Raw genomic sequence first — 25615 nt, 5'->3', positions numbered from 1 at the left:
GGTACGATCAGGACCTTGAGCAACGTCAGACCCCTTGGTGCTTGTGGTCGGTGTCTCGGTGCGTGCTCTCCACCCTGCCCTCCGTCTCCCCGGCAACTGCTGCTGGCAGGACTACCTTGCCCGCCACGCTCACCTCCGCCTCGTAGATGAAGAGGATGATGTGGGTGATGCTGTAGAGCGTCATGTAAACACTGAGCTTGACTGATCCACTGTGGCTGATCCGACCTCTGAGGGGGGAGAATGACACGGTGTCGGAGAATGCATCATCTTATCGGTTCAAACAGCACCTTTAACACAGTAAAACGTCCCAAGGCCCTCCACAGGAGCGTTATCAAACAAAAACTATACCGAGCCATTAGAGGAGATATTAGAGTAGGGAGCTTGGTCAAAGAGATAGGGCTAGACTTTCCACTATGGTAGCTATCGCCCCACAAATGGCCGACATTTCTAGCCTTAGTGCTTTTTTTATTTTTCAGGATCGCTGGAATATCGCCCAGTTTAAAAACCACTAGTTTCGCCTTTTTAATTTGGGCGATAGCATTAGCGATGGGCAACGGGCCTTAAGCGATGGGGAGTGGGCCTTGGGCGATGGGGTACAGGCCTTGGGCGATGGGGAGTGGGCCTTGGGCGATGGGGTACAGGCCTTGGGCGATGGGGAGTGGGCCTTGGGCGATGGGGAGTGGGCCTTGGGCGATGGGGAGTGGGCCTTGGGCGATGGGGAGTGGGCCTTGGGCGATGGGGTACAGGCCTTGGGCGATGGGGAGTGGGCCTTGGGCGATGGGGTACAGGCCTTGGGCGATGGGGAGTGGGCCTTGGGCGATGGGGTACAGGCCTTGGGCGATGGGGAGTGGGCCTTGGGCGATGGGGTACAGGCCTTGGGCGATGGGGAGTGGGCCTTGGGCGATGGGGTACAGGCCTTGGGCGATGGGGAGTGGGCCTTGGGCGATGGGGTACAGGCCTTGGGCGATGGGGAGTGGGCCTTGGGCGATGGGGTACAGGCCTTGGGCGATGGGGAGTGGGCCTTGGGCAATGGGGAATGGGCCTTCCTCTCAACCACTCCCTGTGGCAGCGAGTTCCACATTCCAACCCCTCTCTGGGTAAAGAACCTGCTCCTGAATTCCCCATTGGATTTATTACTGACTATCTTATATTTATTTATATTTTATATTTATGACCCCGTCTGCCTATGTCAGAAGTTTGTGGGTTCAAATCGCACTTCAGAGATGTGAGCACATAAATCCAGGCCCATATTCCCAGGGACAGTACTGAGGGAGTGCCGTACTGTCGGAGGGGCAGTGCTGAGGGAGCGCCGCACTGTCGGAGGGGCAGTACTGAGGGAGTGCCGTACTGTCGGAGGGGCAGTACTGAGGGAGCGCCGTACTGTCGGAGGGGCAGTACTGAGGGAGCGCCGTACTGTCGGAGGGGCAGTACTGAGGGAGCGCCGTACTGTCGGAGGGGCAGTACTGAGGGAGCGCCGCACTGTCGGAGGGGCAGTACTGAGGGAGCGCTGTACTGTCGGAGGGGCAGTACTGAGAGAGTGCCGCACTGTCGGAGGAGCAGTACTGAGGGAGCCCTGCACTGTCGGAGGGGCAGTACTGAGGGAGCACTGCACTGTCGGAGGGGCAGTACTGAGAGAGTGCCGCACTGTCGGAGGAGCAGTACTGAGGGAGCCCTGCACTGTCGGAGGGGCAGTACTGAGGGAGTGCCGCACTGTCTGAGTTACCGACTTTGGGATGAGACATTAAACCGAGGACCCGTCTGTCCTCTCAGGCGATCATAAACAATCCCACGGCACTATTTCCTGCTTGTCCAATATTTATCCCTCAATCAACATCACTAAAAACAGATTATCCGCTGATTGTCACATTGCTGTGTGTGGGAGCTTGCTGTGCACAAATTGGCTGCCCGTTTCCCACAATACAGCAGTGCCTGCACCTCATTGGTTGTGGGGCACTTTGGGCCGTCCTGAGGTGGCGAAAGTCGCTGCCCCTCCCCCACTCACAGCAGGAGACTCCCCCCCCGGGTTACCCACGGCAGTACGCCTCAGTACCTGGTGACGGTGAAGCCCTTCCCCAACAGGATCAGCATCAGCAGGAAGATCAGGAAGCTCAGGGAGAAGAGTAACTTCGCTGGAGGGAAAACGGGAAGGTCAGAGAGAGAGAGAGAATCCAGCTCCAGGTAACAGCACACAATCCCCCCTCATCCCCTCCCTCCCCCCCCCGAGTCCCCTCTCCTCCCGAGTTCCCTCCCCCTCATCCCCTCCCCTCGCCCCCCCCCTCATCCCCTCCCGCCCCCCAACCCCCGAGTCCCCTCTCTCCCCCTCCCCTCCCCCCGAGTCCCCCTCCCCCCCCGTCCCCTCTCCCCGAGTCCCCTCCCCCCTCGTCCCCTCTCCACCGTCCCCTCTCCCCGAGCCCCCTCCCCCCCGTCCCCTCTCCCCGAGTCCCCTCCCCCCTCGTCCCCTCTCCCCCCGTCCCCTCTCCTCTCCCCTCTCCCCCTCCCCCCTCTCCCCGAGTCCCCTCTCCCCCCGTCCCCTCTCCCCTCCCCCCCTCGTCCCCTCCCCCCCGAGTCCCCTCTCCCCCATCCCCTCAACCCCCTCCCCAAGTCCCATCCCCCCCACGTCCCCTCCCCCTCCCCTCCTCTCCCCCGTCCCCTCTCCCCGAGCCCCCCCCGTCCCCTCCCCCCTCGTCCCCTCTCCCCCCTCCGAGTCGCCTCTCCCCCGTCCCCTCCCCCCCCCCCCCGAGTCCCCTCCCCCCTCCCCCTCCACTCTCCCTGAGTCCCCGAGCCCCTCCCCCCCTCCCTCCCCGTCCCCTCCCCCCCTCCCCCCCTCTCCCCCGTCCCCTCTCCCCGAGTCCCCTGTCCCCGGAGCCCTCTGTCCCCTCTCTCCTCCCCCCCCCCCGAGTCCCCTCTCTCCCCCCACCCCGCCATCCCCTCTCCCCCCACCCCCCCGTCCCTTCTCCCCCCCCCCCCCGTCCCCTCTCCTCCCCCCCCCCGGTCCCTTCTCCCCCCCCCGTCCCCTCTCCTCCCCCCGTCCCTTCTCCCCCCCCCGTCCCTTCTCCCCCCACCCCCACCCCCGCCCCGTCCCCTCTCCCCCCGTCCCCTCTCCTCCCCCCCCGTCCCCTCTCCCCCCCCCCGTCCCTTCTCCCCCCACCCCCACCCCCGCCCCGTCCCCTCTCCCCCCGTCCCCTCTCCCCCCCCGTCCCTTCTCCCCCCACCCCCACCCCGTCCCCTCTCCCCGAGCTCCCTCCCCCCTCCCCCTCTCCCTGAGCCCCCTCTTCCCCCCCCCGAGCCCCCTCTTCCCCCCCCCGAGCCCCCTCTTCCCCCCCCCGAGCCCCCTCTACCCACCCCCCCGAGTCCCCTCTCCCCCCCCCGAGTCCCCTCTCTCCCCCCCCCGAGTCCCCTCTCCCCCCCCGCCCCCCCCGAGTCCCCTCTCCCCCCCCCCCGAGTCCCCTCTCTCCCCCCCCCGAGTCCCCTCTCCCCCCCCGCCCCCCCCGAGTCCCCTCTCCCCCCCCCCCGAGTCCCCTCTCCCCCCCCCCCCGAGTCCCCTCTCCCCCCCCCCCGAGTCCCCTCTCCCCCCCCCCCCCCGAGTCCCCTCTCTCCCCCCCCCGAGTCCCCTCTCTCCCCCCCCCGAGTCCCCTCTCCCCCCCCCCCCGAGTCCCCTCTCCCCCCCCCCGAGTCCCCTCTCCCCCCCCCCGAGTCCCCTCTCCCCCCCCACCGAGTCCCCTCTCCCCCCCCCCCGAGTCCCCTCTCCCCCCCCCCCGAGTCCCCTCTCCCCCCCCCCCCCCGAGTCCCCTCTCCCCCCCCCCCGAGTCCCCTCTCCCCCCCCCCCCCGAGTCCCCTCTCCCCTCCCCCGAGTCCCCTCTCCCCTCCCCCGAGTCCCCTCTCCCCCCCCGCCCCCCCCGAGTCCCCTCTCCCCCCCCCCCGAGTCCCCTCTCCCCCCCCCCCGAGTCCCCTCTCCCCCCCCCCCGAGTCCCCTCTCCCCCCCCGCCCCGCCCGAGTCCCCTCTCCCCCCCCCCCGAGTCCCCTCTCCCCCCCCCCCCCGAGTCCCCTCTCCCCCCCCCCGAGTCCCCTCTCCCCCCCCCCCGAGTCCCCTCTCTCCCCCCCCCGAGTCCCCTCTCCCCCCCCCCGAGTCCCCTCTCCCCCCCCCCCCCCCGAGTCCCCTCTCCCCCCCCCCGAGTCCCCTCTCCCCCCCCCCCCCCGAGTCCCCTCTCTCCCCCGCCGAGTCCCCTCTCCCCCCCCCCCGAGTCCCCTCTCCCCCCCCCCGAGTCCCCTCTCCCCCCCCCCCCCCCGAGTCCCCTCTCCCCCCCCCCGAGTCCCCTCTCCCCCCCCCCCCCGAGTCCCCTCTCTCCCCCCCCCGAGTCCCCTCTCCCCCCTCGCCCCCCCCGAGTCCCCTCTCCCCCCCCACCCGAGTCCCCTCTCCCCCCCCCCCGAGTCCCCTCTCCCCCCCCCCCGAGTCCCCTCTCCCCCCCCCCTCGAGTCCCCTCTCCCCCCCCCCCGAGTCCCCTCTCCCTCCCCCCCCTCCCCGAGTTCCCTCTCTCGTCCTTTCTCCCCCCGAGTTCCCTCTCCCCGAGTCCCCGTCCCCTCTCGTTCCCCCCCAAACTCCCCCCCCCCCACGTCCCCCCCAAACTACCCTCACGTCCCCCCCTCCCCCCACGTCCCCCTCCTCTGCACACTCCCCCTCGCCTTCCACCTTCCCCCTCTCCCCTCCTGCCCAGCCCCTTCCCTCCCCCACACCCGCCTCAACCCGCACTAGCCCGCCCCCTCCGTCGACCTCAACCCCTCCGCCCCCTCCCCATCCCCATCTCTCAGCTCACACTTACCCAGGATTTTGATTGCGTAGTTGCCGACTCCGTCCCTGCCGTACTGACCCCAGTAAATGCAGAACAACACCAGGCTGAGGACTGAGAGTGAGGGACAGTGAGCAGTCAAACCTGACACAGGAGCACACGAGGCAGTGGGTGCTCTCTAGCGGGCTCTAGTGTTCACAACGATGCATGGCGACACACCGGGGTTAGATACAGAGTAAAGCTCCCTCTGCACTGTCCCATCAAACACTCCCAGGGTAGGTACAGGGGGTTAGATACAGAGCAAAGCTCCCTCAACACTGTCCCATCAAACACTCCCAGGGTAGGTACAGGGGGTTAGATACAGAGCAAAGCTCCCTCAACACTGTCCCCATCAAACACTCCCAGGGCAGGTACAGGGGGTTAGATACAGAGCAAAGCTCCCGCTACACTGTCCCATCAAACACTCCCAGGGCAGGTACAGGGGGTTAGATACAGAGTAAAGCTCCCTCTACACTGTCCCATCAAACACTCCCAGGGCAGGTACAGGGGGTTAGATACAGAGTAAAGCTCCCTCTACACTGTCCCATCAAACACTCCCAGGGCAGGTACAGCACGGGGTTAGATACAGAGTAAAGCTCCCTCTACACTGTCCCATCACACACTCCCAGGGCAGGTACAGCATGGGGTTAGATACAGAGTAAAGCTCCCTCTACACTGTCCCATCAAATACTCCCAGGGCAGGTACAGCACGGGGTTAGATACAGAGTAAAGCTCCCTCTACAGCATCATAGGCAGTCCCCCGGAATCGAGGAGGATTGCTTCTACTCCCAAAGTGAGTACTTTGATGGCTGAACAGTCCAATACGAGAGCCACAGACCCTGTCACAGGTGGGACAGACATTCGTCGGGGGAAGGGGTTGGTGGGGCTGGTTTGCCGTTCGCTCCTTCCGCTGCCTGCGCCTGGCCTCTTCATGCTCCTTGCGTCGAGACTCGAAGAGCTCAACGCCCTCCCGGATGGACTTTCTCCACCTCGGGCGGTCTGCAGCCAGGGTCTCCCAGGTGTCAGTGGTGATGCAACACTTTACCAGGGAGGCTTTGAGGGTGTCCTTATCACGTTTCCGCTGTCCTCCTTTGGCTTGTTTACCATGAAGGAGCTCCACATAAAGCATTTGCTTCGGGAGTCTCGTATCTGGCATGCGTACTATGTGGCCTGCCCAGCGAAGCTGATCGAGTGTGGTCAGTGCTTCAATAGTGGGGATGTTAGCCTGGGCGAGGCGCGCCTGTCCTCCCAGGGGATTTGCAGGATCTTGCGGAGACATCGTTGGTGATATATCTCCAGCAACTTGAGGTGCCTTCTATACATCGTCCATGCCTCAGACCCATACAGGAGAGCAGGTATTACTCCAGCTCTGTAGACCATGAGTTTGGTGGTAGATTTGAGGGCCTGGTCTTCAAATACTCTTTTCCTCAGGCGACCGAAGGCTGCACTGGAGCACTGGAGGCGATGCTGAATCTCTGTATCAATGTCTGCTCTTGTTGATAAGAGGCTCCCGAGATATGGGAAATAGTCCACGGTGTCCAGGGCTGCACTGTGAATCTGGATGATTGGAGTGTAGTGCTGTGCGGTAGTAACAGGCTGGTGAAGGACCTTTGTCTTACGGATGTTAAGCGTAAGGCCCATGCTTTCATATGCCTCAGTGAATACATTGACTATATCCTGGAGTTCAGCCTCTGAATGTGCACAGATGCAGGTGTCGTCCGCATACTGCAGCTCAACGTCAGAGGTTGGTGTGATCTTGGACCTGGCCTGGAGGCGGCGTAGGTTAAACAGCTTCCCACTGGTTCTGTAGTTTAATTCCACTCTGGCGGGGAGCTTGTTGACTGTGAGGTGGAGCATGGCAACGAGGAAGATTGAGAAGAGGGTTGTGGGGCGATGACACAGCCCTGTTTGACCCTGGTCCGGACATGGATTGGGGTCTGTAATGGATCCGTTGGTAAGGATCACGGCCTGCCTGTCGTCGTGAAGCAAGCGGAGGATGTTGACAAACTTTTGGGGGCATCCGAAACGGAGGAGGACGCTCCATAGACCCTCACAGTGTCAAAGGCCTTTGTAAGATCGAAGAAGGCCATGTATAAGGGCTGGCGCTGCTCCCTGCAATTTTCCTGCAACTGTCACGCTGCAACGATCATGTCCGTTGTTCCCCGTTAGGGAACGAAATCCACACTGTGACTCTGGGAGAAGCTCCTCGGCCACAGGGAGGAGTCGATTGAGGAGAACTCTAGCGACAACTTTCCCAGTGGTTGATAACTGGGAGATTCCTCTGTAGTTGCTGCAGTCGGACTTGTCCCCTTTTTTAAAGAGGGTCACGATCACTGCATCTCTGAGATCCCCCGGCATGCTCTCCTCCCTCCAGATGAGAGAGATGAGGTCATGTATCCGCACCAACAGCACCTCTCCGCCATACATTACCGCCTCAGCAGGGATTCCATCCACACCCGTAGCCTTGTTATTCTTCAGCTGTTTTATGGCTTTGCCAACCTCATGCAACATTGGAGTTTCACTGAGCTGGTGGCGGGTCGCATGCTGCGGGGTGGAATCGAGAACACTCGAGTCTCGATTGAGGGGATCTTCAATGTGCTCCTTCCATCGGGCCCTGACAGCCTCGGTGTCCTCGATGAGTGTTTCCCTGTTCTTGGCCAGGAGTGGGGTGGGGCCTTGGGAGTTTGGACCGTAGGTGGCCTTGACTGCAGTGAAGAATCCTCACATATCGTGGCTGTCGGCCAGCTGCTGTATCTCCTGTGCTTTCTCCATCCTGTTCTTTAGGTCCCGGGTTTTTTGTTGGACCTGAGCCTTGAACCATCTGTAACGTTGTTTTGCAGCTCCCGAGTTGGGTTGTTGCTTGAGGCTCAGAAATGCTTTGTTCTTGTGATCTATTAGTTCTTCGATCTCCTGATCATTTTCATCAAACCAGTCCTGGTGTTTTCTGGTTGAGTGACCAAGTGTCTCTTCACAGGCACTAGTTATAGAGGTCTGGAGGGCAGACCAAGCGCTGTGGGCATTCAGCATCTCAGGGTCATCAAGGCACGCCAGGTTAGCTGTGAGGCGCTGCTGTATAGGGCTCTCTTAGCTGGGTCTCTAAGTGCCTCGGCATTAACTTTTGCCGTCCCATCAAACACTCCCAGGGTAGGTACAGCATGGGGTTAGATACAGAGTAAAGCTCCCTCTACACTGTCCCATCAAACACTCCCAGGGCAGGTACAGCACGGGTTAGATACAGAGTAAAGCTCCCTCTACACTGTCCCATCAAACACTCCCAGGGCAGGGACAGCACGGGGTTAGATACAGAGTAAAGCTCCCGCTACACTGTCCCATCAAACACTCCCAGAGCAGGGACAGCACGGGGTTAGATACAGAGTAAAGCTCCCGCTACACTGTCCCATCAAACACTCCCAGGGCAGGTACAGCATGGGGTTAGATACAGAGTAAAGCTCCCTCTACACTGTCCCATCAAACACTCCCAGGGCAGGTACAGCATGGGGTTAGATACAGAGTAACTCTCTCTACACTGTCCCATCAAACACTCCCAGGGCAGGTACAGTTGGTTAGATACAGAGTAAAGCTCCCTCTACACTGTCCCTTCAAACACTCCCAGGGCAGGTACAGCACAGGATTAGATACAGAGTAAAGCTCCCTCTACACTGTCCCATCAAACACTCCCAGGGCAGGTACAGCACGGGGTTAGATACAGAGTAAAGCTCCCTCTACACTGTCCCATCAAACACTCCCAGGGCAGGTACAGCACGGGGTTAGATACAGAGTAAAGCTCCCCCTACACTGTCCCATCAAACACTCCCAGGGCAGGTACAGGGGGTTAGACACAGAGTAAAGCTCCCCCTACACTGTCCCATCAAACACTCCCAGGGCAGGTACAGCACGGGGTTAGATACAGAGTAAATCTCCCTCTACACTGTCCCATCAAACACTCCCAGGGCAGGTACAGCACGGGTTAGATATAGAGTAAAGCTCCCTCTACACTGTCCCATCAAACACTCCCAGGGCAGGTACAGGGGGTTAGATATAGAGTAAAGCTCCCCCTACACTGTCCCATCAAACACTCCCAGGGCAGGTACAGCACGGGTTAGATACAGAGTAAAGCTCCCCCTACACTGTCCCATCAAACACTCCCAGGTACACCGGTCGTTGGATCGTGAGTCTGGAGCCTGTGAGTGGTCGGGCCAGGTCGAGTCTCCACCCTCCATCCTGATACCCTCACTTACCCTCCACGCCCACTGCCGTCATGAACATCTTGTAGGTGGTGTGTAGGAGCAGTCGGGTCTTGAGCAGGTCTACAGGAGCAGAGGGGAGAGTCAGAGAGTCACATAGGACCATACAGTCTGAGCAATCTCCGCCCCTCCCACACAGGGCAGTGAGGGGCACAATCCCACTCCCATCCCGGACCCCGATATCCCACTCACCCGATATTTCCCGTTCCCCCCGATATCTCCCATTGCCCCCGATATCCTACTCACCCCCGATATCCCCCACTCCCCCGATATCTCCCACTTCCCCGATATCTCCCACTTCCCCGATATCTCCCACTCCCCCCGATATCTCCCGTTCCCCCCAATATCCCATTCCCCCGATATCCCCATTCCCCCGATATCCCCCACTCCCCCGATATCCCCCATTCCCCCCGATATCCCATTCCCCCGATATCTCCCATTCCCCCCGCTATCCCATTCCCCCCGCTATCCCATTCCCCCCAATATCCCCATTCCCCCTATATCTCCCACTCCCCCGATATCTCCCACTCCCCCCAATATCCCCATTCCCCCGATATCCCCCACTCCCCCGATATCTCCCCCTTCCCACGATATCCCCCACTCCCCCGATATCTCCCACTCCCCCTGATATCTCCCATTCCCCCGATATCCCATTCCCCCCGATATCCCCCACTCCCCCCGATATCCCATTCCCCCCCGATATCCCCCACTCCCCCGATATCTCCCACTCCCCCTGATATCTCCCATTCCCCCGATATCCCATTCCCCCCGATATCCCCCACTCCCCCCGATATCCCATTCCCCCCCGATATCCCCCACTCCACCCGATATCCCATTCCCCCCGATATCCCCCATTCCCCCCGATATCCCATTCCCCTCGATATCCCCCACTCCCCCCGGTATCTCCCACTCCCCCCGATATCTCCCACTCCTCCCGATATCTCCCACTCCCCCCGATATCTCCCACTCCCCCCGATAGCCCCCATTCCCCGATATCCCCCACTCCACCCGATATCCCATTCCCCCCGATATCCCCCATTCCCCCCGATATCCCCCACTCCCCCCGATATCCCCCATCCCCCCCGATATCCCCCACCCTCACTGATATCCCCCACTCCCCCCGATATCTCCCGTTCCCTCAGATATCCCCCGTTCCCTCCGATATCCCCCGTTTCCCCCGATTTCCCCCGGATATATCCCACTCCCCCCGATATATCCCACTCCCCCCGATATCCCCCGTTCCCCCCGATATCCCCCATTCCCCCCGATATCTGCCATTTCCACCGATATACCAGTTCCCCCCGATATCCCCCACTCCCCCCGATATCCCCCATTTCCCCCGATATCCCCCACTCCCCCGATATCCCCCAATCCCCCGATATCTCCCGTTCCCCCCGATATCCCCCGTTCCCCCCGATATCTCCTGTTCCCCCCGATATCCCCCACTGCCCCGATATTCCCGTTCTCTCCGATAACCCCCATTCCCCCCGATATCCCCATTCTCCCCCATTCCCTCCGATATCCCCCATTCCCACCGATATCTCCCACCCGATATCTCCCGTACCCCCCGATATCCTCCCGATATCTCCCACTCCCCCCGATATTCCTGCTTCCCCCGATATCCTCCACTCCCCCCGATATCCCCGACTCCCCCGATATCTCCCGTTCCCTCCCATGTCTCCCATTCCCCCCGATATCCCCCACCCCCCGATATCCCCCCCGTTCCCCCATTCCCCGATATCTCCCGTTCTCCCGATATCTCCCGTTCCCCCCGATATCCCTCGTCCCCCCGATATCCCCCATTCCCCCCGATATCCCCACTCTCCCGATATCCCTCGTCCCCTCGATATCCCCCGTTCCCCCCCGATATCCCCCATTCCCCCCGAAGTCCCCCGTTCCCCCCGATATCCCATTCCCCCGATATACCATTCCCCCGATATCCCCCATCCCCCCGATATCCACTCCCCCCGATATCCCCCACTCCCCCCGATATCCCCCACTCCCCCTGATGTCTCCCGTTCCCCCAGATATCCCCCATTCCCCCCGATATCCCCCATTCTCCCGATATCCACCACTCCCCCCGGTACCCACCATTCCCCCGATATCCCCCACTCCCCCCGATATCCCCCACTCCCCCGATATATCCCCCCTTCCCCCGATATCTCCATCCCCCCCGATATCCCCCGTTCCCCGCAATATCCCCCGATATCCCCATTCCTCCTGATATCCCATCCCCCCCGATATCCCATCCCCCCGATATCCCCCACTCCCCCCGATATCCCCCACTCCCCCCGATATCTCCCGTTCCCCGATATCCCCCGTTCCCTCCGATATCCCCCACTCCCCCGATATCCCCCATTCCCCCCGATATACCCCCATTCTCCCCGATATCCCCCACTCCCCCGATATCCCCCGTTCCCCCCGATATCCCCCATTCCCCCCGATATCTGCCATTTCCACCGATATACCAGTTCCCCCCGATATCCCCCACTCCCCCCGATATCCCCCATTTCCCCCGATATCCCCCACTCCCCCGATATCCCCCGATATCTCCCGTTCCCCCCGATATCCCCCGTTCCCCCCGATATCTCCTGTTCCCCCCGATATCCCCCACTGCCCCGATATTCCCGTTCTCTCCGATAACCCCCATTCCCCCCGATATCCCCATTCTCCCCCATTCCCTCCGATATCCCCCATTCCCACCGATATCTCCCACCCGATATCTCCCGTACCCCCCGATATCCTCCACTCCCCCCGATATCTCCCGTTCCCCCGTAATCGCCCGTTCCCCCGATATCCCTGCTTCCCCCGATATCCTCCACTCCCCCCGATATCCCCGACTCCCCCCGATATCTCCCGTTCCCCCCCATGTCTCCCATTCCCCCCGATATCCCCCACCCCCCCGATATCCCCCCCGTTCCCCCATTCCCCGATATCTCCCGTTCTCCCGATATCTCCCGTTCCCCCCGATATCCCTCGTCCCCCCGATATCCCCCATTCCCCCCGATATCCCCACACTCCCGATATCCCTCGTCCCCTCGATATCCCCCGTTCCCCCCCGATATCCCCCATTCCCCCCGATATCCCCCGTTCCCCCCGATATCTCCCGATCCCCCAAATATCCCCGACTCCCCCGATATCTCCCATTCCCCTGAAGTCCCCCGATATCCCATTCCCCCGATATACCATTCAGCCCGATATCCTCCATCCCCCCGATATCCACTCCCCCGATAGCCCCCACTCCCCCCGATATCCCCCACTCACCCCGATATCCCCCACTCCCCCGATGTCTCCCGTTCCCCCAGATATCCCCCATTCCCCCCGATATCCCCCATTCTCCCGATATCCACCACTCCCCCCGATACCCACCATTCCCCCGATATCCCCCACTCCCCCCGATATCCCCCACTCCCCCCGATATATCCCCCCTTCCCCCGATATCCCCATTCCCCCCGATATCCCCCGTTCCCCGCAATATCCCCCGATATCCCCATTCCTCCTGATATCCCATCCCCCCCGATATCCCATCCCCCCGATATCCCCCACTCCCCCCGATATCCCCCACTCCCCCCGATATCTCCCGTTCCCCCCGATATCCCCGTTCCCTCCGATATCCCCCATTCCCCCCGATATACCCCCATTTCCCCCGATATCCCCCACTCCCCCCGATATCCCCACTCCCCCCGATATCCCCCCAATACCCCCGTCCTGCCCGAGATCCCCCGTTCCCCCCCGATATCCCTGACCCCCCCCGATATCTCCCATTCCCCTGATGTCCCCCACTCCCCCCGATATCCCCCACCGATGTCTCCCATTCCCCCCGATATCCCCCACTCCCCTAGATATCCCCCCCGTTCCCCCATTCCCCCCGATATCCCCCGTTCCCCCGTCCTCCCCCGACTCCCCCCGATATCTCCCATTCCCCCGATGTCCCCCACTCCCCCCGATATCCCCCACCGATGTCTCCCATTCCCCCCGATATCCCCCCCGTTCCCCCCGATATCTGCCATTCCCCCCCATTCCCCCGATATCCCCCATTCCCCCCGATATCCCCGTTCTCCCCCAATATCCCCCACTCTCCCGATAGCCCCTGTTCCCCCGATATCTCCCGTTCCCCCCGCTATCCCATTCCCCCCGCTATCCCATTCCCCCCAATATCCCCATTCCCCCTATATCTCCCACTCCCCCGATATCTCCCACTCCCCCCAATATCCCCATTCCCCCGATATCCCCCACTCCCCCGATATCTCCCCCTTCCCACGATATCCCCCACTCCCCCGATATCTCCCACTCCCCCTGATATCTCCCATTCCCCCGATAACGCATTCCCCCCGATATCCCCCACTCCCCCCGATATCCCATTCCCCCCCGATATCCCCCACTCCCCCGATATCTCCCACTCCCCCTGATATCTCCCATTCCCCCGATATCCCATTCCCCCCGATATCCCCCACTCCCCCCGATATCCCATTCCCCCCCGATATCCTCCACTCCACCCGATATCCCATTCCCCCCGATATCCCCCATTCCCCCCGATATCCCATTCCCCTCGATATCCCCCACTCCCCCCGGTATCTCCCACTCCCCCCGATATCTCCCACTCCTCCCGATATCTCCCACTCCCCCCGATATCTCCCACTCCCCCCGATAGCCCCCATTCCCCGATATCCCCCACTCCACCCGATATCCCATTCCCCCCGATATCCCCCATTCCCCCCGATATCCCCCACTCCCCCCGATATCCCCCACCCTCACTGATATCCCCCACTCCCCCCGATATCTCCCGTTCCCTCAGATATCCCCCGTTCCCTCCGATATCCCCCGTTTCCCCCGATTTCCCCCGGATATATCCCACTCCCCCCGATATATCCCACTCCCCCCGATATCCCCCGTTCCCCCCGATATCCCCCATTCCCCCCGATATCTGCCATTTCCACCGATATACCAGTTCCCCCCGATATCCCCCACTCCCCCCGATATCCCCCATTTCCCCCGATATCCCCCACTCCCCCGATATCCCCCAATCCCCCGATATCTCCCGTTCCCCCCGATATCCCCCGTTCCCCCCGATATCTCCTGTTCCCCCCGATATCCCCCACTGCCCCGATATTCCCGTTCTCTCCGATAACCCCCATTCCCCCCGATATCCCCATTCTCCCCCATTCCCTCCGATATCCCCCATTCCCACCGATATCTCCCACCCGATATCTCCCGTACCCCCCGATATCCTCCCGATATCTCCCACTCCCCCCGATATTCCTGCTTCCCCCGATATCCTCCACTCCCCCCGATATCCCCGACTCCCCCGATATCTCCCGTTCCCTCCCATGTCTCCCATTCCCCCCGATATCCCCCACCCCCCGATATCCCCCCCGTTCCCCCATTCCCCGATATCTCCCGTTCTCCCGATATCTCCCGTTCCCCCCGATATCCCTCGTCCCCCCGATATCCCCCATTCCCCCCGATATCCCCACTCTCCCGATATCCCTCGTCCCCTCGATATCCCCCGTTCCCCCCCGATATCCCCCATTCCCCCCGAAGTCCCCCGTTCCCCCCGATATCCCATTCCCCCGATATACCATTCCCCCGATATCCCCCATCCCCCCGATATCCACTCCCCCCGATATCCCCCACTCCCCCCGATATCCCCCACTCCCCCTGATGTCTCCCGTTCCCCCAGATATCCCCCATTCCCCCCGATATCCCCCATTCTCCCGATATCCACCACTCCCCCCGGTACCCACCATTCCCCCGATATCCCCCACTCCCCCCGATATCCCCCACTCCCCCGATATATCCCCCCTTCCCCCGATATCTCCATCCCCCCCGATATCCCCCGTTCCCCGCAATATCCCCCGATATCCCCATTCCTCCTGATATCCCATCCCCCCCGATATCCCATCCCCCCGATATCCCCCACTCCCCCCGATATCCCCCACTCCCCCCGATATCTCCCGTTCCCCGATATCCCCCGTTCCCTCCGATATCCCCCACTCCCCCGATATCCCCCATTCCCCCCGATATACCCCCATTCTCCCCGATATCCCCCACTCCCCCGATATCCCCCGTTCCCCCCGATATCCCCCATTCCCCCCGATATCTGCCATTTCCACCGATATACCAGTTCCCCCCGATATCCCCCACTCCCCCCGATATCCCCCATTTCCCCCGATATCCCCCACTCCCCCGATATCCCCCGATATCTCCTGTTCCCCCCGATATCCCCCGTTCCCCCCGATATCTCCTGTTCCCCCCGATATCCCCCACTGCCCCGATATTCCCGTTCTCTCCGATAACCCCCATTCCCCCCGATATCCCCATTCTCCCCCATTCCCTCCGATATCCCCCATTCCCACCGATATCTCCCACCCGATATCTCCCGTACCCCCCGATATCCTCCACTCCCCCCGATATCTCCCGTTCCCCCGTAATCGCCCGTTCCCCCGATATCCCTGCTTCCCCCGATATCCTCCACTCCCCCCGATATCCCCGACTCCCCCCGATATCTCCCGTTCCCCCCCATGTCTCCCATTCCCCCCGATATCCCCCACCCCCCCGATATCCCCCCCGTTCCCCCATTCCCCGATATCTCCCGTTCTCCCGATATCTCCCGTTCCCCCCGATATCCCTCGTCCCCCCGATATCCCCCATTCCCCCCGATATCCCCACACTCCCGATATCCCTCGTCCCCTCGATATCCCCCGTTCCCCCCCGATATCCCCCATTCCCCCCGATATCCCCCGTTCCCCCCGATATCTCCCGATCCCCCAAATATCCCCGACTCCCCCGATATCTCCCATTCCCCTGAAGTCCCCCGATATCCCATTCAGCCCGATATCCCCCATCCCCCCGATATCCACTCCCCCGATATCCCCCACTCCCCCCGATATCCCCCACTCACCCCGATATCCCCCACTCCCCCGATGTCTCCCGTTCCCCCAGATATCCCCCATTCCCCCCGATATCCCCCATTCTCCCGATATCCACCACTCCCCCCGATACCCACCATTCCCCCGATATCCCCCACTCCCCCCGATATCCCCCACTCCCCCCGATATATCCCCCCTTCCCCCGATATCCCCATTCCCCCCGATATCCCCCGTTCCCCGCAATATCCCCCGATATCCCCATTCCTCCTGATATCCCATCCCCCCCGATATCCCATCCCCCCGATATCCCCCACTCCCCCCGATATCCCCCACTCCCCCCGATATCTCCCGTTCCCCCCGATATCCCCCATTCCCCCCGATATACCCCCATTTCCCCCGATATCCCCCACTCCCCCCGATATCCCCACTCCCCCCGATATCCCCCCAATACCCCCGTCCTGCCCGAGATCCCCCGTTCCCCCCCGATATCCCTGACCCCCCCCGATATCTCCCATTCCCCTGATGTCCCCCACTCCCCCCGATATCCCCCACCGATGTCTCCCATTCCCCCCGATATCCCCCACTCCCCTAGATATCCCCCCCGTTCCCCCATTCCCCCTGATATCCCCCGTTCCCCCGTCCTCCCCCGACTCCCCCCGATATCTCCCATTCCCCCGATGTCCCCCACTCCCCCCGATATCCCCCACCGATGTCTCCCATTCCCCCCGATATCCCCCCCGTTCCCCCCGATATCTGCCATTCCCCCCCATTCCCCCGATATCCCCCATTCCCCCCGATATCCCCGTTCTCCCCCAATATCCCCCACTCTCCCGATAGCCCCTGTTCCCCCGATATCTCCCGTTCCCCCCGCTATCCCATTCCCCCCGCTATCCCATTCCCCCCAATATCCCCATTCCCCCTATATCTCCCACTCCCCCGATATCTCCCACTCCCCCCAATATCCCCATTCCCCCGATATCCCCCACTCCCCCGATATCTCCCCCTTCCCACGATATCCCCCACTCCCCCGATATCTCCCACTCCCCCTGATATCTCCCATTCCCCCGATATCCCATTCCCCCCGATATCCCCCACTCCCCCCGATATCCCATTCCCCCCCGATATCCCCCACTCCCCCGATATCTCCCACTCCCCCTGATATCTCCCATTCCCCCGATATCCCATTCCCCCCGATATCCCCCACTCCCCCCGATATCCCATTCCCCCCCGATATCCCCCACTCCACCCGATATCCCATTCCCCCCGATATCCCCCATTCCCCCCGATATCCCATTCCCCTCGATATCCCCCACTCCCCCCGGTATCTCCCACTCCCCCCGATATCTCCCACTCCTCCCGATATCTCCCACTCACCCCGATATCTCCCACTCCCCCCGATAGCCCCCATTCCCCGATATCCCCCACTCCACCCGATATCCCATTCCCCCCGATATCCCCCATTCCCCCCGATATCCCCCACTCCCCCCGATATCCCCCATCCCCCCCGATATCCCCCACCCTCACTGATATCCCCCACTCCCCCCGATATCTCCCGTTCCCTCAGATATCCCCCGTTCCCTCCGATATCCCCCGTTTCCCCCGATTTCCCCCGGATATATCCCACTCCCCCCGATATATCCCACTCCCCCCGATATCCCCCGTTCCCCCCGATATCCCCCATTCCCCCCGATATCTGCCATTTCCACCGATATACCAGTTCCCCCCGATATCCCCCACTCCCCCCGATATCCCCCATTTCCCCCGATATCCCCCACTCCCCCGATATCCCCCAATCCCCCGATATCTCCCGTTCCCCCCGATATCCCCCGTTCCCCCCGATATCTCCTGTTCCCCCCGATATCCCCCACTGCCCCGATATTCCCGTTCTCTCCGATAACCCCCATTCCCCCCGATATCCCCATTCTCCCCCATTCCCTCCGATATCCCCCATTCCCACCGATATCTCCCACCCGATATCTCCCGTACCCCCCGATATCCTCCCGATATCTCCCACTCCCCCCGATATTCCTGCTTCCCCCGATATCCTCCACTCCCCCCGATATCCCCGACTCCCCCGATATCTCCCGTTCCCTCCCATGTCTCCCATTCCCCCCGATATCCCCCACCCCCCGATATCCCCCCCGTTCCCCCATTCCCCGATATCTCCCGTTCTCCCGATATCTCCCGTTCCCCCCGATATCCCTCGTCCCCCCGATATCCCCCATTCCCCCCGATATCCCCACTCTCCCGATATCCCTCGTCCCCTCGATATCCCCCGTTCCCCCCCGATATCCCCCATTCCCCCCGAAGTCCCCCGTTCCCCCCGATATCCCATTCCCCCGATATACCATTCCCCCGATATCCCCCATCCCCCCGATATCCACTCCCCCCGATATCCCCCACTCCCCCCGATATCCCCCACTCCCCCCGATGTCTCCCGTTCCCCCAGATATCCCCCATTCCCCCCGATATCCCCCATTCTCCCGATATCCACCACTCCCCCCGGTACCCACCATTCCCCCGATATCCCCCACTCCCCCCGATATCCCCCACTCCCCCGATATATCCCCCCTTCCCCCGATATCTCCATCCCCCCCGATATCCCCCGTTCCCCGCAATATCCCCCGATATCCCCATTCCTCCTGATATCCCATCCCCCCCGATATCCCATCCCCCCGATATCCCCCACTCCCCCCGATATCCCCCACTCCCCCCGATATCTCCCGTTCCCCGATATCCCCCGTTCCCTCCGATATCCCCCACTCCCCCGATATCCCCCATTCCCCCCGATATACCCCCATTCTCCCCGATATCCCCCACTCCCCCGATATCCCCCGTTCCCCCCGATATCCCCCATTCCCCCCGATATCTGCCATTTCCACCGATATACCAGTTCCCCCCGATATCCCCCACTCCCCCCGATATCCCCCATTTCCCCCGATATCCCCCACTCCCCCGATATCCCCCGATATCTCCCGTTCCCCCCGATATCCCCCGTTCCCCCCGATATCTCCTGTTCCCCCCGATATCCCCCACTGCCCCGATATTCCCGTTCTCTCCGATAACCCCCATTCCCCCCGATATCCCCATTCTCCCCCATTCCCTCCGATATCCCCCATTCCCACCGATATCTCCCACCCGATATCTCCCGTACCCCCCGATATCCTCCACTCCCCCCGATATCTCCCGTTCCCCCGTAATCGCCCGTTCCCCCGATATCCCTGCTTCCCCCGATATCCTCCACTCCCCCCGATATCCCCGACTCCCCCCGATATCTCCCGTTCCCCCCCATGTCTCCCATTCCCCCCGATATCCCCCACCCCCCCGATATCCCCCCCGTTCCCCCATTCCCCGATATCTCCCGTTCTCCCGATATCTCCCGTTCCCCCCGATATCCCTCGTCCCCCCGATATCCCCCATTCCCCCCGATATCCCCACACTCCCGATATCCCTCGTCCCCTCGATATCCCCCGTTCCCCCCCGATATCCCCCATTCCCCCCGATATCCCCCGTTCCCCCCGATATCTCCCGATCCCCCAAATATCCCCGACTCCCCCGATATCTCCCATTCCCCCGAAGTCCCCCGTTCCCCCCGATATCCCATTCCCCCGATATACCATTCAGCCCGATATCCCCCATCCCCCCGATATCCACTCCCCCGATATCCCCCACTCCCCCCGATATCCCCCACTCACCCCGATATCCCCCACTCCCCCGATGTCTCCCGTTCCCCCAGATATCCCCCATTCCCCCCGATATCCCCCATTCTCCCGATATCCACCACTCCCCCCGATACCCACCATTCCCCCGATATCCCCCACTCCCCCCGATATCCCCCACTCCCCCCGATATATCCCCCCTTCCCCCGATATCCCCATTCCCCCCGATATCCCCCGTTCCCCGCAATATCCCCCGATATCCCCATTCCTCCTGATATCCCATCCCCCCCGATATCCCATCCCCCCGATATCCCCCACTCCCCCCGATATCCCCCACTCCCCCCGATATCTCCCGTTCCCCCCGATATCCCCCGTTCCCTCCGATATCCCCCATTCCCCCCGATATACCCCCATTTCCCCCGATATCCCCCATTTCCCCCGATATCCCCCACTCCCCCCGATATCCCCACTCCCCCCGATATCCCCCCAATACCCCCGTCCTGCCCGAGATCCCCCGTTCCCCCCCGATATCCCTGACCCCCCCCGATATCTCCCATTCCCCTGATGTCCCCCACTCCCCCCGATATCCCCCACCGATGTCTCCCATTCCCCCCGATATCCCCCACTCCCCTAGATATCCCCCCCGTTCCCCCATTCCCCCCGATATCCCCCGTTCCCCCGTCCTCCCCCGATATCCCCGACTCCCCCCGATATCTCCCATTCCCCCGATGTCCCCCACTCCCCCCGATATCCCCCACCGATGTCTCCCATTCCCCCCGATATCCCCCCCGTTCCCCCCGATATCTGCCATTCCCCCCCATTCCCCCGATATCCCCCATTCCCCCCGATATCCCCGTTCTCCCCCAATATCCCCCACTCTCCCGATAGCCCCTGTTCCCCCCGATATCTCCCGTTCCCCCCGATATCTCCCATTCCCCCTGATAACTCCCATTGCCCCCGATAATTCCCATTGCCCCCGATATCCCCCGTTCCCCCCGATATCCCCCGTTCCCCCGATAGCTCCCGTTCCCCCGGATATCCCCCGTTCCCCCAGATATCCCCCGTTCCCCCAGATATCCCCAACTCCCCCGTTCTCTCCCATTCCCCCCGATATCCCTCGTCCCCCCCGATATCCCCCATTCCCCCCGATATCCCCCATTCCCCCCGATATCCCCCATTGCCCCCGATATCCCCCTTTCCCCCGATATCCCTCATTCCCCCGATATCCCCCCGATATCTCCCACTCCCCCCGATATCTCCCACTCCCCCCGCCCACTCCCCCGATATCTCCCATTCCCCCCGATATCCCCACTCCCCCCGATATCCCCCACTCCCCCCGATATCTCCCACTCCCCCCGATATCTCCCCACTCCCCCCGATATCTCCCATTCTCCCCGATATCCCCACTCCCCCGATATATCCCGTTCCCCCCGATATCCCCCCTTCCCCCAATATCCCCCGTTCCCCCCGATATCTCCCGTTCCCCCCGATATCTCCCGTTCTCCCCGATATCCCCCCTTCCCCCAATATCCCCACTCCCCGATATCCCCCACTCCCCCCAATATAATCCCCCACTCCCCCCAATATCCCCCCACTCCCCCCAATATATCCCGTTCCTCCCGATATGCCCCCACTCCCCCGATATCCCCCACTCCCCCCGATATGCCCATTCCCCCTGATACACCCCCCCGATATCCCCCACTCCCCCCGATATGCCCATTCCCCCTGATACACCCCCCCGATATCCCCCATTCCCCCCGATATTCCCGCCTGACCATACGTTGGGCTCAATACTCACAGGCGAAGCAGCAGGAGATGAAGAAAAGCAGGATAAATATCACCAGGAAGGTGATGTCTGTCTCCAGGATCCCTGCGGAGAGGGAAGGAGAAGGTGAGTGGGATTACTGGATGGAGAGGCTCGCCGTTGGTAACCCTCCCACCCCGTTTATACACAATTCATAACCCCCTCCCACCCTCTGTCGCTCCGACAGCACAGGAGGAGACCACTGGGCCCATTGTACCTGTACCGGCTGTGTGACAGAGAGATCCAATCCGCCCCATTCCCTCCTGCTCTTTCCCCACAGCCCGGCACATTGTCCCCTTCAAATATTTATCCAACTCCCCTTCTGAAAGTCTCGATTGAAGCTGATTTCACCGCCCTTTCAGACAGCACGTTCCCGATCACAACACCTCGCTGTATAAACACATTCTCCCCATCTCCCCCTCTGGTTCTTTCCCAATTATCGTCAAGCTGTGTCCCTCGGCTTACCGATCCTCCTGTCCCTGGGAACAGTCTCTCTTTATATACTTTATCAGAACCCCTCATGATTTTGAACACCTCTATTAAATCTCCTCTTAACCTTCTCTGCTCCGAGAACAACCCCAGCTCCTCCAGTCTCTCCCCGTCACTGAAGTCCCTCATCCCTGGGACCATTCTCGTCCATCTCCTCCACATCCTCTCCAAGGCCTCCACACCCTCCCTAAAGTGCGGCCCCAGAATTGGACACAATGCTCTCCTCCATGTATTTCTGACTCAGTTTAGTTTTGAATTCACCCCCTTCAAACACAGGCCCAGCCTTTGGTTCGATCCAGGAGAAACAGCCTACCTTGTTCGACAGCTTTCTGTCTCACTCGTTTGCTCGCTACATTTCCAACTCACGCCTGTCTCTTTCCTCCATGTATCTCTCCCCTCTGCAGTTCTCTCTTCCCCGATCTCTCTCCTTCCCTCCATCTCCCCTCTTCTCCCAAGACAGAGGTTGGGGTGATCTTGGACCTGGCCTGCAGATGACTGGTTCTGTAGTCTAGTTCCACTCCAGCGGGGAGCTTGTTGACTGTGAGGTGGAGCATGGCAGCGAGGAAGATTGAGAAGAGGTTGGGGCGATGACGCAGCCCTGTTTGACCCCGGTCTGGACGTGGATTGGGTCTGTGATGGATCCGTTGGTAAGGATCACGGCCTACATGTCGTCATGGAGCAGGCAGAGGATGGTGCCGAACTTTTGGGGGCATCCGAAACGGAGGAGGACGCTCCATAGACCCTCGCGGTTGACAAGAGCTGGAAAGCAGGATTAGGCTGGATGGCTCTTTGTCGACCGGCGCGGACACGAAGGGCCGAAATGGCCTCCTCTGTGCTGTAAATTTTTAGGATTCTCCCCAAAGCCCCATCTCTGCCTCTACCTTCCCCTCTCCCTCCTACTTTTTAAAAATTCATTCACGGGATGCGGGCATCGCTGGCGAGGCCGGCATTTATTGCCCATCCCTAGTCGCCCCTCGGGAAGCTGGGAGTGAGTTGCCAGTTCAGAGTCAAGCACATTACCGTGGGTCTGGAGTCACATGTAGGCCCAGACCGGGTAAGGACGGCAGATTTCCTTCCCTGAAGGACTTTCGTGAACAAAATGGGTTTTTCCCCGACAATCCGATAGTTTCATGGTCATACGGTTTTTTTTCTTAAATTCCAGATTTATTTAATGAACTGAATTTAAATTCCCCAGCTGCCTTGGAGGGATTTGAAGCCGGGTCTCCAGAGCATTAGTCCAAACCTCTGGATTATCAGTAACAGTAACATAAACAGAATGTGATCTCCCTCCGTCTCCCCGTTGCCTCTCTACCCCCTCCACCCTCTCCCAGTCACTCGCTCACACTTGTTCTCCCCTCCCTCTCCCTCGAAATCCTCTCCCCCTTTCTCTCCATCTCCCTGCGTTACGTTGGTGTACTGTTTCCCTTTCTTTATCTCCTTCTCCGTTTCCCCCGCCTCCATTTCCTTCCTCAACTTCACTCTCTAGCTCCCTCACCGTTCTTCCCTCACTCCCTCCCTCCTCACTCTCTCTCTCCATTTATCTCTCCCTGTCTCTTCCCAAACTCCCTCTGCCCCACACTCATCAACTTTAACACAGTGAAACATCCCAAGACGCTTCACAGGAGTATCATCAGACAAAAAATTTGACACCAAGCCACGTAAGGAGATATCAGGGCAGGTGACCAAAAGCTGGGTCAGAGAGGTCGGTTTTAAGGAGCATCTTGAAGGAGGAGAGAGAGGTAGAGAGGTGGAGAGGTTTACAGAGGAAGTTCCAGAGCTTGGAGCCCAGGCAGCTGAAGACACGGCCACCGATGGTGGAGCGATTATAATCAGGGACGGTCAGGAGGGCAGAGTTAGAGGAGTGCAGACATCTCGGGGGGTTGTGGGGCTGGAGGGGTTTACAGAGATAGGGAGGGGCGAGGGGCATGGAAGGATTTGTAAACAAGGATGAGAATTTTGAAATCGTAGCTTTGTTTAACCAGTAGCCAATGTAGGCCGGCGAGTACAGGGGGTGATGCGTGAGTGGGACTCGGTGCGAGTTAGGACACGGGGCACAGGGGGTGATGGGTGAGTGGGACTTGGTGTGAGTTAGGACACGGGGCACAGGGGGTGATGGGTGACCGGGACTCGGTGTGAGTTAGGACACGGGCTGAGTTTTGGATCACCTCAAGTTCACTCTCCATCTATCTTTAGCCAGCTTCTCACCAACTCTCTCCCCCCACTCTCTGCTCCCCTTTGCGCTGTCTCTCTCTCTCACTCTCTCTTCCCACCACCCTCTCCCCGAATATCGACAATCGAATCTCTCTCTTACCGAACTCATCAGCGGAGAATTGCTTTGTCCAGAATGAGCGTCCATTGGTCAGTTTCATCTCATACTGCAGCTCCAGACCGTTGCCCTGTGAGTGAGAGGGATGGTCATTCTCCACACTCGGGGGAGGGGGGGGTGGGGGAGGGAGGAGGGGAGGGGAATGGAGGGAGGAGGGGAGGGTGGAGAGGAGGGGAATAGAGGGGAATGGAGGCGGGAGGGGAGGGGAATGGAGGGGGGAGGGGAGGGGAATGGAGGGGGGAGGGGAGGGGAATGGAGGGAGGAGGGGAGGGGAATGGAGGGAGGAGGGGAGGGGAATGGAGGGAGGAGGGGAGGGGAATGGAGGGTAGAGGGGAGGGGAATGGAGGGTAGAGGGGAGAGGGGGAGGGGAGGGAATGGAGGGGGAGGGGAGGAAAGGGATGGAGGGGGGTTATCGAGCTCTGACCTACCCCACACTTGCTCAGGGCGATGTACCACCATCGCTCCCGCACCGAGCGGAAGCTCCGTCCACCCAGGCAACTGAGGTAACGGGTCTGGTCCTCCTCCACAACCTGTCGGGGGAGAGCACAAAGAGGTTAGACACTCGGCGGGAGCGGGGAAGAGATGGGGGGGGGAAAGAGAGTGGGGGGGGAAGAGAGAGAGAGGGAGGGGGAGACAGAGGGGGGGGGAAGAAAGAGGGGGGGGAAGAAAGAGGGGGGGGAAGAAAGAGGGGGGGGAAGAAAGAGAGGGGGGGAAGAAAGAGGGGGGGCAGAGAGGGAGGGAGGGGGAGAGAGAGGGAGGGAGGGGGGGAGAGAGAGGGAGGGAGGGGGGGAGAGAGAGGGAGGGGGGGGAAGAGAGAGGGGGGGAGGGGGGGGAAGAGAGAGGGAGGGAGGGGGGGAAGAGAGAGGGAGGGAGGGGAAGAGGGAGGGAGGGAGGGGGGGGGAAGAGAGAGGGGAGGGAGGGAGGGAGGGAGAGGGAGAGAGAGGGAGGGAGGGAGGGAGAGGGAGGGAGGGGGAGAGAGAGGGAGGGAGGGAGGGGGAGAGAGAGAGGGAGGGAGGGGGAGAGAGAGAGGGAGAGGGAGAGAGAGAGGGAGGGAGGGGGAGAGAGAGAGGAGGGAGGGGGAGAGAGAGAGGGAGGGAGGGAGGGAGAGGGAGGGAGGGAGGGAGAGAGAGAGGGAGGGAGGGAGGGGGGGAGAGAGGGAGGGAGGGGAGAGGAGGGAGGGAGGGAGAGAGGGAGGGAGGGAGAGGGGGAGAAAGTGAGGGAGGGAGGGGGAGAGAGGGAGGGAGGGGGAGAGAGAGAGAGAGGGAGGGAGGGAGGGAGGGGGAGAGAGGGAGGGAGGGAGGGGGGAGAGAGAGAGGGAGGGAGGGAGGGGGGGGAGAGAGGGAGGGGGAGAGAAGAGAGGGAGGGAGGGAGGGAGGGGAGGGAGGGGAGAGAGAGGGGAGG

The 25615-nt window shown here is 61.3% G+C and overlaps 1 protein-coding gene across 1 annotated transcript in view; it reads right to left on the bottom strand.

Annotated features, from left to right (window-relative positions):
- Nucleotides 1-24744, bottom strand: part of tmem145 (transmembrane protein 145) — a gene marked incomplete at its 5' end in the record, with an annotated part of 41263 nt that extends 16519 nt beyond the window's left edge. Inside the window, 7 exons of the mRNA XM_070870696.1 lie at nt 134-227; nt 2051-2129; nt 4818-4898; nt 9062-9130; nt 21394-21465; nt 24200-24284; nt 24643-24744. Coding sequence (XP_070726797.1) covers nt 134-227; nt 2051-2129; nt 4818-4898; nt 9062-9130; nt 21394-21465; nt 24200-24284; nt 24643-24744 — 582 coding nt within the window. The remainder of the gene's footprint in view (nt 1-133; nt 228-2050; nt 2130-4817; nt 4899-9061; nt 9131-21393; nt 21466-24199; nt 24285-24642) is intronic.
- Between the last annotated feature and the right edge of the window lie 871 nt (nt 24745-25615).

The sequence above is a fragment of the Pristiophorus japonicus genome, unplaced genomic scaffold (assembly GCF_044704955.1).
Source record: "Pristiophorus japonicus isolate sPriJap1 unplaced genomic scaffold, sPriJap1.hap1 HAP1_SCAFFOLD_1603, whole genome shotgun sequence".
NCBI classification, from domain to species: domain Eukaryota; kingdom Metazoa; phylum Chordata; class Chondrichthyes; family Pristiophoridae; genus Pristiophorus; species Pristiophorus japonicus.
Note: the sequence above shows the minus strand (reverse complement) of the source record. Positions and strands in the feature narration are given on the sequence as shown.